General features: G+C 46.8%; 1 protein-coding gene across 2 annotated transcripts in view; it reads left to right on the top strand.

The window, feature by feature from the left end:
- The first annotated feature begins 7,239 nt into the window (after positions 1–7,239).
- The window catches only part of MUC20 (mucin 20, cell surface associated), a 61,733-nt gene continuing 56,239 nt past the window's right edge, over positions 7,240–12,733 (top strand). For both annotated transcript variants that reach the window (XM_060639682.3, XM_060639683.3), the window contains exons 1-2: positions 7,240–7,397; positions 10,637–11,977. In XM_060639682.3, coding sequence (XP_060495665.3) covers positions 7,304–7,397; positions 10,637–11,977 — 1,435 coding nt within the window. In that variant the 5' untranslated portion in view covers positions 7,240–7,303. The remainder of the gene's footprint in view (positions 7,398–10,636; positions 11,978–12,733) is intronic.

A 12,733-nucleotide genomic window follows, 5' to 3' on the forward strand; every position in this document is an offset into this window, starting at 1 on the left:
TCTTGGTTTCTATCCTGCGTGCTTCTATATTGGTTCAACCAGAGGAAAACGGAAATCTGCAATAGTCATAAACACATTTAAATCAGCCATACATGGCTGGGTGGCTCAGTCAGTTGAGCATCCAAATTCAGCTCTGGTCATGATCTCACAGTTCGTGAGTTCAAGCCCTGCATTGGACTCTGTGCTCACAGCCCAAAGCCTGGAGCCTGCTTCGGATTCTGTGTCTCCCTCTCTCTCTGCCCCTCCCCTGCTCTCTCTCTCTCACTCTCTCTCTCTCAAAATAAATGAACATTAAAAAAAATTAAATCAGCCATACAGATTATAAAACATAAATTTGGCTCATTGTATTCATTGTTTGTGGTGGTTATAATGAATATAGTAAATGTTTCTTGAAAGCAGAAGGCAAGAACCTAGCACCCCTTTGGCTAAGTGATCTGTGCCTCCTTCCTCAGTATTCCTTCCCAGGTATCATGTGACCACCTCTAAGTCCCAAAATAGCCTGGTCTGATCCCTAGCCTCATGTTCACCTACTTTTCTTCCCAAGGTAAAAAGAGGCAGGGTGACCTTCTTCTAGTGGGTTGGGACTGGCTTTCTGGGAGTTTCCTTGTGTGAGGATTTCAAAACTCCAGGAGAGTGATGCCAGGGGGTTTTGGGGTCTGTTGAGCCCATTGCCTTCCCTCTCAGACCTGCTTCTCCCCCTGTTCTGTGAATGGTTCCCTACCCTTCAGCTTCCTGCACTCCAGGCCTTAGGGTCTTCTTTTACTTCTCTCTGCCCGTGGCCTTCCTCTGCAAGGTGACAAGTCTTTCTAGTTCTACTTCACAACACGGTTCATTTCTGTTCCTCCTATACTCCAATTGCCAAAGTCCCAGGTCACAGTGTCCTAACTGGTCCTCTTGCACCGGGATCTCCCCTAACTGGTCTCTGCCCCCAGTTTACTGCCCACAGCAGAGTTCTGGTGTTGCCAGTTACTCATTCAGAAACCACCACTGGCTTCCCATTGTCTCCAGAACAAAAGCTAACCTCCCACATATGGCTACAAAGCCCTCCACAGCATGAGCCCAAGGCACATTTCTGGCTTTATCTGCTATAAGTCCCTTTCCCCACTCCTATGTTCCACCTAAATAGAATGACCCATTATCCCTGTCCATGCCTTCCTCCAGGCTTTGGCTAATCTGAACACTGGTTTCTAAGTAAATGATTATAGCAAAGGAGGTCCTGTCAGAGTCCAGTTATTGGCTCTATTGGTTCTATTTTAGCTTAGTTTCTCTGAATAACTTATTTGGGAACAGAACTCCAAGGAGCAGGTGAGGGGAAAGGGAAGTGATGCAGAGAAAAAGGGAGACCCAACACAAAGATGCATTATTCAGTTGGCCCCCACTATGGCTGATTAGTTGCTTGATCCTGTGGGACCTTTTAAAAAATCTTATGAAATGTTTCAGAGAACCATCTGTCCTGGGGATGGAATAGGAAGCATCTGTCCATTGCCTCCCATTCTCATGGTTTATAGGTTGCTCCACTAGGCGCTAACTCTTTCAGTTCTTTTTTGCTGGTATGTGAGAGCAGAGCAGCTCTTGGAAGCATCACAAGCCTTGGCATCAGGGAAACCCTGGCAGAGAGCAAATGGAACATGGCAAGGCACTGCCTCATCACTCCTGGAAAAGTAGTCACCGTAGCAATGGCTGGAGTAGGAAGCAAGGCCAAAAGGACTTGAATGGTGTACAAAAGGTGTTCTACCTACTGGCTTTTGGGAACACATGCTTTATCCCTCTAGCTCTTCCAACCACAGATTTCTTCTCCTGCCTAGGGATGGAGGAGCCTGGGTGAGGAGACATCCCTGGGCCCTGTTTGGAAGAACTGGTCTCATACATCCAGACCTAGTGGTCTCTCTCCCTTCCTTGCTAGGAAGTACTTTTCAAGTGAGGCTCTGTGGGATGTGGCCTCTCCAGTTGGGATCATCCTATGGGCCTCATAGAAAGCCCAAAGATGTTGATCTATGGGCTCTTTTCCCTCTCTTCACTCAGTGATTATTTTCCTTCCAAATGTCCAGAAACTCCATCTCTTTTAATTGCTCCTATATCATCCTTTCATCCCAGATAGGATGAACAGAGTTAGGTTATTCCAAACTGAAGAGACTGTTTCTGAGATGTTCCAATACTGGTACAGCTTCCTCTCTAGTTGAGTGTACACGTGTGTGCATATGTGCATGCATATTTCATTTCTATCTGGCTCTCCATCTTCCCTCCCCATCTTCCAAATATCTTCCCTGTGAAAGTCATTTCCCTGGCAGAAGCATACTACCAGGGAAAAGCCTTGGAAAAACAGAGGGTCTGCATTACCAGCCCTGCCTGGTATTTAATTTAATGCAAATTAAAATTACAAAGAGAAATTAATATTCATAACGATGTCTAAAATTACAAGGCCTGATGATAGCAAGTGTTGATGAGAATGTGGAGCAACTGGAACTCTTATATGTTGCTGGTATAGCTGAAGCTGGCACAATCAATTTGGAAAACTGTTGGATACTATATAGTAAAGCTAAACACATGTATGCCCAATGACCCAGCAATTCCACTCATATATATATATATATATATATATATATATATATATATATATCCAAAACAAATGCAAGAGGGTTCATTGCAGCTTTATCCAGAATAGTGAAAAACTGGAAACAACTCAAATGTCCATCAATAGGAAAATGGATAAATAAATTGTGGTATATTTTATACAATGGAATACTATCTAACAACAAAAAAGTACTGTTACACACAACATGAGTGAGTTTCACAGGCATAATGTTAAGAAAAAGAAGCCACACACGAACGAGTGTGTATTCATAATTCCATTTACATGAAGATCAAAAACAGGCAAAACTAACCCATGGTGATAGAGGTAACAATGATTTTGGGGGGCAAATACTGACTGGAAGGGAACACAAGCGAGCCTAATGAGATGCTGAAAATGTCTCCTTTGTCTGAGTGCGGATACCTCTTGGGTGTATACAAATGTAAAAATTCATCAAGTTGTATGCTACTTAGGATTGATGTAGTTTACTGTATGTGGGCTATACCCTAACAAAGAGATGAATGAACAAGTGGACAGAGGGCTCTCTGGAGTTTCCTATACTATAGCCCAAGGAATAGGGGTTAGCGTGGGGAAGGCCCATTCTCAGGTCCTTGCAAATTTAGATGATTCTCACCACCTCTTCTGTGGTAACTCTGCCTGACAGGATCTCATCTAAACAATCTGTGCATACTTAACATTTTGAACTTGTAGGGACACACATGGACCCCCCAGAGTTGCTATAGAGATATTTTAAAGTAGAAACATTAAAGCAATAGAAGATGTAGAAAGAAATGTAATCTGAACTTCCCTTAACTAAAGCAGAGCCTTCCAAAAATACACCTGCCATTAGTGTCCTTCTGAGTGATTTTCTAGCCAATTCAGTCTGCCATGGAGACAGACTGCCTAATAGAACCTTCTGTACCCATGGAAGCCCTAAGCCCCCCACCCTTCCACTCCCACTCCTTCATTATGTTTGGTATATAAACCTTGATCTCTGGCTATTCAGTGAGTTATTCAATACTGAGCAACTTCCTGGTGCCCTTGTGAATAAACTTGGTCTTTTCACCTGTTCATCTGTCTGTTCTTAATTAATTTGCAGACCCTCAATCACCAGACCCATGTTGAAGGAGAAAAAAGTTTTTCCTCCCAACAAACCCAGAACAACTTAGCTGTGGCCTGGAGCTGGGCTATATCTCAGTGGTCTAGCAGATTTATAACCTTGTATTTTGAGGACATTTGACCAAGTTGACTCTTTTATCAGACTCTTGGCAGGCCAGTTCTTTGGGCTTTACTTGATAACCCTTGTCCTGAGCCAGGTTCATCCCTATAATATGCACTGGTTTCATTGTGGACAGAGGGGTTCTAAACACTCTGATGAAAGAGCCAGACCCAAAAGGCACTGATGACAACTCCATCCTTCCAGTTGTTCAAGCTGAGAAGTCTGTACTTATTCTTGATTTCTGTTTGTTTGACATCCCACATCAATGTGGCAGGAAATCATGTGGACTCTATTTTCAAAATACATCCAGAATCTGATCAACTCCCACTACTTCCTCTGCTACCTCCCCTGTCAGAGCCACCCTCCTGTCTTGCCTGGACTAGGGAAAAAGCTCCCATTCTTAGTGCAGCTGCCAGACCGATCCTTCTAAAGTTAGATCCCATGGCTCCATCTGTTCATAACTTCCCAGGCCCCATCTGTTCCCACCTCACTCGGAGTACCAGTCCCAAGACTGGCAAAGCCCTGTATCATCTACCCCCTCACTCTGTCCTCCTATGTGTGCCCTAGTGTGCTCAAAATCTGCCCCTAGTGTGCTCTAGTCACATGGGCCTTTTGATGCTCCTTGAGCTTGCTCCTGCCTTAGGTCTCTGGACCTTTCTCTAGAAGTTCCCACTGCCTGGAATGCTCTTCTCCAGGTATAACTGTCTCACCAATTTCAGGTCAGTGCTCAGCTCTCACCGTGCTATTTCACACAGCAAGCTGCACCTCCCCCCTGCCTCCCCCCAATACCAGGTTCCTGTTGTCTTTTTTCCTTCTTTTCCCCGTAGTATTCATCCCTACATAATTCACTTATTTGTTGTGTTTATTGTTTGCCATCTTTCTTCACCAGGAAGTTAGTTCCATGAGGTTAGGGATCTGTTTTACTTAGTGACGTATTGCAAATGCTGGCATATAGTAAGTATTGCATATATGTTTAAGTTAACGAAACCAGCCTCCAATGCTCGCTCAGGGTGAGAGCTGAGTTGGGCTGAAAAAAAAAAAGTCCAGAAACTTTCTGGATAAGTTTATTATGACCCAAGGGTCAATAGTCATGTGCCGGGGCACCTGTGTGGCTCAGTCAGTTAAACGTCGAACTTCAGCTCAGGTCATGATCTCACGGTTCATGAGTTTGAGCCTCATGTCCGGCTCTGTGCTGACAGCTCAGAGCCTGGAGCCTTCTTTGGATTCTGTGTCTCTCTCTCTCCCTCTGCTCCTCCCCCGCTTATACTCTGCCTCTCTCTCTCTCTCTCTCTCAAAAACAAATAAAACATTAAAAGAAAAAAAATAGTCATGTGCCCAGGCTTGGAAATTCCCCCAGATGTAGAGGAAAATGGACCAGACAAAATTCAGCAAACCCAGGGAGGTATTTAGCCAGACTTCCCTCCCAGTGGGTTCCTGGTTAGATCCCATCACAGGCAACTGGGCTGGAGCTGAGATGTTGTTCACTTAAATGATGACAGGAAAAAGGAAATGGTGAGGGGAAGTCCGCGGTGGGCATGAGAAAGGCACCTGAAATGCATCAGTCTGTAGATTAAGCCACTGGCTGCTGGAATGAGGAAGTCCCTCTCCCAGCCCTGGCAGGACAGAGAGGTAGCTCACAAGGGGAGGGAAGTGGCAGAAAGGAGCTGCATTCTTTCTTTCTTTTTTCATTTCAGTGATGTATTTATTTTATAACTGGAAGTTTGTACCTCTTACTCCCTTCACTTTACCCATGCCCGCATCTACCTCTCCTCTGGCAACCACCAGTTTGTTCTCTGTATTTAAGAGTTCTGTTTGTTTTTGCTGGAGTTTCTTCCGTCTTCTGTAGGGGGAAGCCCCACACTAGATCTCATGCTACAAGACATGAGACTTCAGGTCATTGCTGTGGCCTGGGGCCTCCTCTCCTCTTCTGAAATCCCCCAGGGGGATATCCATCCTTCCTTTTGATAAAGTGAAGGATTTAGGCTGAATTGGAGGGTAGAAAGGTTCAGCCTGTCGGGAATACTCTACAGATCAACCATGTTTTTGGAACTGGGGTCCAAGATCTCTGACTCCACGTGCTGGACTGTGTCCCAGGTGGACCCGCTCACGCTCTTCTCATGGAGTCTCCCCCCACGTTCTGGAATGACTCTCTCCTTCTTCCAGGCAGCAGAGTTTTGTGTTTTTTTTTTGTTTTTTTTTTTTGTTTTTTTTTTTTTCATTTCAATGCAGGGTGAAGTTCCAGAAGACAGTATTGTACACCTAATGCAGAACCTCAGACTGCATGGCCAAGAGGACCTTGTTGATGGAAGCCCAGAGAGGGAAAATAACTTGTCCATGATCACACAGTTCCTGGGCCACTCTTAAGGAAGGAGCTGGAAAGAGAACTTAGGTTTTCTGACTGCACTTTGAAGTTCCTTCCAGCAGTAAGATTTTGTGCTTTCTTGATGCTGATCCACTCTACTATAGAGTGGCTTTCATCACAAAACTCTGGCCCTGAAATCCCCCAGGTACCTTGTCTGCTGCCACTGGCTGTGGCCACAGCAGCCCATTCCTTGGCCCCTGGAAGGGGTAACTTTCTTTTCTAGGGTATTTGGAAATATATTCTTTAGCCTCATTCCCCTTCTTGTAGCCAAATCCCCTAAGCTTCTGTAAGTTGGCACCTTCCCACTTCCCTCCTCCCAGGCTCTGTGACTCCAATCTGCACACTTTCCCTTTCCCTTCTCCCGGCTAGTGCCTTTCCCGTTCCACACCTCCAGTCTGGACACGGTCTTGACTCTGGCAGGGATGCAGAATCACGGGAATCATTGGAAAGATGTTAGAGATCAGAGTCCTGCTCCACACTGTCTCCTGCAGACTTTGGGGGGCTGTCCCTTCTCTCTACTGCTTGAGGATCAGGATAGATGTCAGGGCTCTCGTTCATTGAGCACCTAAGATGTACATGTATTCCACGAGCAACCAGTATGTAGCAGGCACTGTGTAAGAGACTTACTCTCTCATGTCGTCCTCACAGAATGGCCCACCAAGTTAAAGATTATGCCCATTTTATAGATCAGGAGGTTGAGCTTCAGAAAGATTCTTTAATTTGCCCTAGTCATAGAGCTAATAAAGGGTAGGATTAGAAATGAAACCCAGATGTGCTGAACTAAAAGCCTAAATCCCATGCACAAGGGGTGGGAGAAGAGGGAAGGGTTGTAGAAAGGGGGGAAATGTGAAACACTATCTTCCATGGCCTCCCTGGCTGCAGGACTGAGGGGTGAATATCACTGTGGGAATGATTTTATATCTTCCAATCAAACTTCAGAGAGGAGAGGTCACTGGGCCAGGGAGGCAGCAGGGGTATTTTGCTGACAGCCCTTGATATGCACCCTGCTACCTCTCAGCCTGTGCATTTATGATCACCTGGTTGCTTCTGGAAACTACCCAGCCACACCAAGGCAGGTGGCCCGCCCCTCTTCTCTGGGTTGAGGAAGCAGGAAAAGGTGGCAGTGAGAGGCTTTGGGCAGACGTGCTGGGCAATGGTGGCCGGAGCTCCTGTTAGGATGGGCTTTCTCTGGGGCCTGGCTCTGCCCCTTTTCTTCTGCGAGGCTGGGGCCCCCAGGAGCTCTGCAGGTAAGGAGGTGTGGGCTGCTCTCCTCACAGGGCTCTGGGTGTGAGTTTCTGTACCGGCAGCCCTTTGTGGTTGATTAATTAGAATTAACCATAAAGCTACATCTGAAGTATTACTATTGTTGATAAAGAGTGTGCAAATGGCAGTGTGTCAGCTTACGCACGTATGACACTGCAGCCCGTAGAATGAATGATGTCCTTGTGCCCTGGCTGCCGGTTGTCTCTGCGGGGGAGTGTGTGAGGTGGAGGGGTGGGAGGGGCGAGGGAGGTGCCGGCAGGGGATAAATCTGACTAAAGCCAAAGAAAGCAGCTTGACAAGATTCCAACTCCTCCAAGTTTATTTCCTAGCCCAGATTTCCTTTAAAAAACAGTTTTTGTGTGAAAAGTCCAACTGTTACAGACTGCCTGGGGAGGGCGGATTCTGAGAAGGGCAGGGCTTTTATGAAAGAGACTGACATGGATGTGTCACAGGAACTGTGCATGCTTGTCACATGCATTGTCTTTATTATTTTTTTAATAGACTTTTTATTGTAGAGCGGTTTTGGGTTCACAGCAAAATTGAGCAGAAAATACAGAGATTCGGTTCACATATAACCTCTGCACCCCCCATACCTAATTTCCCCTCATTATCAACATCCTGCATTATCTTTTTCTTTTTTTAATGACTATTTTTTAGAGCAGTTTTAGTTTCGCAGCCAAATTGAGAGGAAGGGACCGAGACTTCCTATATGCTCCCATGCACCATCTTTTTAATCCTCTCAGTAACCTCATGAGACAGACACGGGTCTTGTTATTACCCGTCTCTCTCCACAAGATGGGATTGAGGCTTACCATCTTGCAACTCATCTGCAAAGCCAGAATGTTATTCCACATGTGCCTACCTCTAGGACCACGTTGTCTCTTGCATGCACTCATGACCTGCCAGGCTTGTGCTGCACATTTTACATTTAATTGAACTTAGTCTTCACAACCCTATGAAATAGGTACCTGCAGCTCCATTTTATAGATGAGAAAAATGCACACTTGAGCCAGGAGACTTGGCCGGGGTCACATGATTGGTAAGCAGCGGAGTAAACAACAGAGAAAGGACTCAAACTCAGGATCTATAGTACACATGCCTTCCTCTCTGCTTTTTTGATCTGAGGAATGGACCAAGAGAGCTGCAGCATTCTAGAGCTGTAGAGGATTGGGTAGGCTTTGCTGTGTTTGAGAAGACCTCTGGCGGGTAAGAAACTTGGGTGTGGTTGTGAGAGCCCCGAGGGGTGTGAAGAAGCTACGGGGTTGGAAGCGTCAGGAGGTTTCACAGCAGGATGGTATCACAGGGTTCCAGGAAAAGGAAGAAAATACTTCAGGGGAGGTGGATGGTCAGACCCCAAGAGCACCACTGTTTGGGCTCTAGGCTGGGTGGGTTGACACAGCTTTGCTTTCACTGTGTGGGGACTGAGGAAGCTCAGAGAAATATCTTGGGCTTTGAAGTGGGGAGAAGAAAGTATATTCCTGTAAAAGCATGATTGCAGAACAACTAATGAGAGTGAATGCCATGACTGACCTGATATGCATGTGGGGATAGCCTGACATTCTCACTGCATTAAAGTTGGTTGTGTTCTCTCAAGTGACTCTTTGAGAAGACAAGGCTTGGGAGGGATGCTTAGTAATCCCTTACAGTCTTTGGAAAATAAGACTTTCCCATCCCCCTTCTCCTCTGGTCCTCACCATTATGGCAAGGCAGATATGATCACCCTCTTTCACAAGGGAGGAAATGGAGGCCTGGAGAGGCCTGGTGGACTAACTTGGCTAGTAGGAGGCAGAGTCAGGATTTGAACCAGTTAGTCATTGGACTCCAGAGCTAGTAGGCAATAGGCCTGGGGCTGGAACCCAATCTCTTGCTTCCTGGCCCAGTGCTCTTTTATTGTTCAGAGAGAGACACATTGGACAAACTGAGGACCTGGGGCCCTGTCCTGACAGCCAGCCAGGGACGAGGTGACCAACTAGCCCTGTACTTCCATTGGGTCCTTGGATACTTTTGGGCCAGTAGATCTCAGTAAAGACCATCTCAAACCATCAGAACCCTGAAAAGGAGGGCTTATATTTTGATTCTTTTCCTTTCAAGAGTAAGGTTACTGGATAAAACACAGGGAATCAGCTTAAATTTGAATGTCAGGTAAGAAAGCTTTTTCTAGCAGTATGTCTCAAATATTATGTAAGAAATATACATACTGAAAACATTATTTGTCACTGAAATTATTGCTTGTTTATCTGAAATTCAAATTTGAGTTTAACTGGGCACCCTGTATTTTTAATTGCTAAATCTGGTAACCCTCCCTGAAAGGGTCCTTGGCCCACTTACAGAGGGAACCCTTCCTCCTTAGTAGATGGGAGAGGCACACTTGTCAGCCCATAAAAAGATCCTGCTGTAGCCTCCCCAGGGCCATTGGTGCCATTTGGCCCACTGTGCATACAACCTCACAGGGTCCATCAAATGAACAGGGATGCTCTGCCCTGTAGAGAAATGCTAGTGGCATCTCTAAGAAGTGAAGTTTGCCTCACTTGGCTCCCTGTTTCCAGTGGAACATGCCTGGTGCATCATTTCTGTAGTTCTGGGATCTTATCCCTGACACATCAGATGATGGGACCCCAGGGTTCCTTGCTGGAGCCCCAACGACTCTGCCTGCTCTCTTCCCTTTTGCAGTAGCCACCTACTCTGTCTCTGGAGGTTCCTCTCTCCCAGTCCTCCTAGATACCTCTAAATACAAAACCACAGATGTTTCCTGTATTTGAAGAGTTTTCACTTCCATGGGGAAACATTTGCTGGATGAGTAAAGTATCAATGGGAAAGTGACAAGGATTCTTTGAGAAGGTTCTGAGAGTCGTGATTTTTGCTCTGTAGTTGTTGATTCACTTAGACTTATGCCTCCTTTTCTCCCCCTTGAAGCTGGATCCTGGCCCCACGCATTCCCCCTGATGGCTTCAGACCAATAATCAACTAGATTCTGAGGCTTGCTTGCCTCAACTGGGTCATCAGAGGACATCAGTCAGGTGATCCCAGTTCAATGGTTGACACATGGGACTGGTCTTCCCAATACCACCTCCTTCTTTCTTGTATGTATAGATGAAAAATGGAGTAAAAACAACTTCCCCTCCCCACCTTCCTCCCAGTAGTGCCCAGGCCATAAACACAAGAGCTTGTGTGAAGTCAGTCCACAGGGACTCATGGCTTACAAAGGTGGTCTTACCCAACACAGGCCCTAGCACCAGCAGACCAGGCCCTTTGGTGACAACAAACCACATAGAAGTGACTACCATGACTCCGGGGATCAAGACAAGTTCACAGGGAGCCTTCCAGACGACTGACCTTGTTGAGACCTCCGTGCAAAGCCACATCCCTTTGGAAACTCAAACCCTGAGCACCCAGACCTTTGATAGGACCTTAATCCTGGCCAGCACCATTTCAGATGCAGAGATCAGGGAAACCAAGACCATTTTTCCTGCAACAGAGACCAGGGCCTTCACAAAAATGATACCTTCCAAATTCATGGTTGTGATCACCACTCCTATGGAGACATCAGCCACAAGTGGCAGCCCCACAGGAACTGGAATGACCACAGTTGAGACGGTTATAGGCACCGATCTCGTGGAATCTGTCTTTGACACCCTTTGTACTGATGACAGCTCAGAAGAGGCAAAGAGGATCATAATTGACATCTTGACATTGGCTCACACCTCTGCAGAAGCCGAGGCCCTGACCTTGGAGAGCAGTGCCTTCTCTGACAGCTCAGTTACGGCCATTGCCACCTCACAGGCCCTGGCATCTGACACCACTGTTCCGGCTAAAGCCTTGCTTGCCTACACCATCACCGACACTGAGGTTACCAATTGCAGCGTTGTAGAAATAGAAACAACTGCCACCACTCCTGGGACCTTGGACACAGATCATGATCCCACAGGAGGAAAGGCCCTGTCAGCCTCTGAGGTGTCAGCTTTGCTTGATTCCACTGAATCAGAATCAGACTTCACCAAGACCATAACATCTGCTGAGACCGTGTCAGGAGCCAGAGGCACAGAACCAGTCATGCCTGATACCACAGTTGAGACCCCGCTACCTGTTAATAGCACCATAGAAGGAGAAAGAGCAGCAGCCAAGACCACCACCCCCAGCACAACTTTGGTGACACTCAGCACGAACCCCTTGGAAGAAACTTCAGCCTTCTCTATTGAGACAAGTCACACGGGGGTCTCAGTTACAATCTCCACAGGGACTGGGTCAACTGTGGGCAAAGTGGCTCCCCCTGCTGGACTCTCAGATAGGGCCTACAGCCACACCCAAGCAACCACTAGCAAGAACTCCACCCCCTCAGAGACTTCAACCACAGACAGCACAACCAATGGGTCCATCCCCATCAACAGAAACCCCTTTCCTTCTGTGCATCCGACTGTGGCCAACAGCAGCCCAGAGGCAAATATCACCTTAGTCAAGACCACAGCCTTAGCAAAGACCTTGAAGACAGCCAGCATGACTGAATGGAAGCCCCCAACAGCCATGCCCACAACTGCTCAGACAAGGTGGACCACAGAAGTTACTGCAGGTAAGTGGCTCTTGGAGGTGTGATCTTGGGGATTTGGAGTTGGGAATTTCCAGAATGTCTACATGCTTAAGGGATAGGGAGGAAGGAAGGATCTAGAGGCTTATTCTGAGCCCAGTCTCTGAGGTCACGTCTTCATGATCTTCTAGTGATTCTTGCCAAAATCAGAAACAGGAAGAGTTACGATGGCATATGGAAAAACTGTGGGGTTGGAAGTCTGGACAAATAGTTTGAGACCCTGGTTTTGCCCTTAACAATCTAGTGGCCTAGAACAGGTCCTTTTCCTTTCTGGGCCTCAGTTTCTCCACCAGTAACTGCAGGGGGCTGTGTTGCATGAACGATGACGTCCTTTCCAACTCTGCCCTTCTGTGATATTAACGGTTGAGTAACTACTGTGTGCCGGGTGAGGCCCCAAATTGTATTCAAAAGCCACAGTCCTCATGCTCTGGAAACCTCTGGTTCAGCTAGAGCCACACAGAGGGGCACTGTGTGAATGTCTGGCCCAAGTTGCTGCCCCCTGAGCAGCTGGGACCCCATAAGAGTGGGGCTTGCTGGGCTGGGAGCCATAGACAGTGACTTTAAATAAATGAATAAATTGGGCAAAGGTTTGGGCATTTAAAGCTACATGTCTGAGACAACAGATACTTCTCAGGGATGAGGCCCCTTCATCAGAAGCTGCTGGGTCAACCCAGCTTCTGGTCAGCCTGGAGCCTCCACCTCTACTTCCTGTCACTGTCCTCATGCCTCATCCCTGTGGTG

Source organism: Panthera onca, chromosome C2 (genome assembly GCF_046562875.1).
Source record: "Panthera onca isolate mPanOnc1 chromosome C2, mPanOnc1 haplotype 2, whole genome shotgun sequence".
In the NCBI taxonomy this organism is placed as follows: Eukaryota; Metazoa; Chordata; class Mammalia; order Carnivora; family Felidae; genus Panthera; species Panthera onca.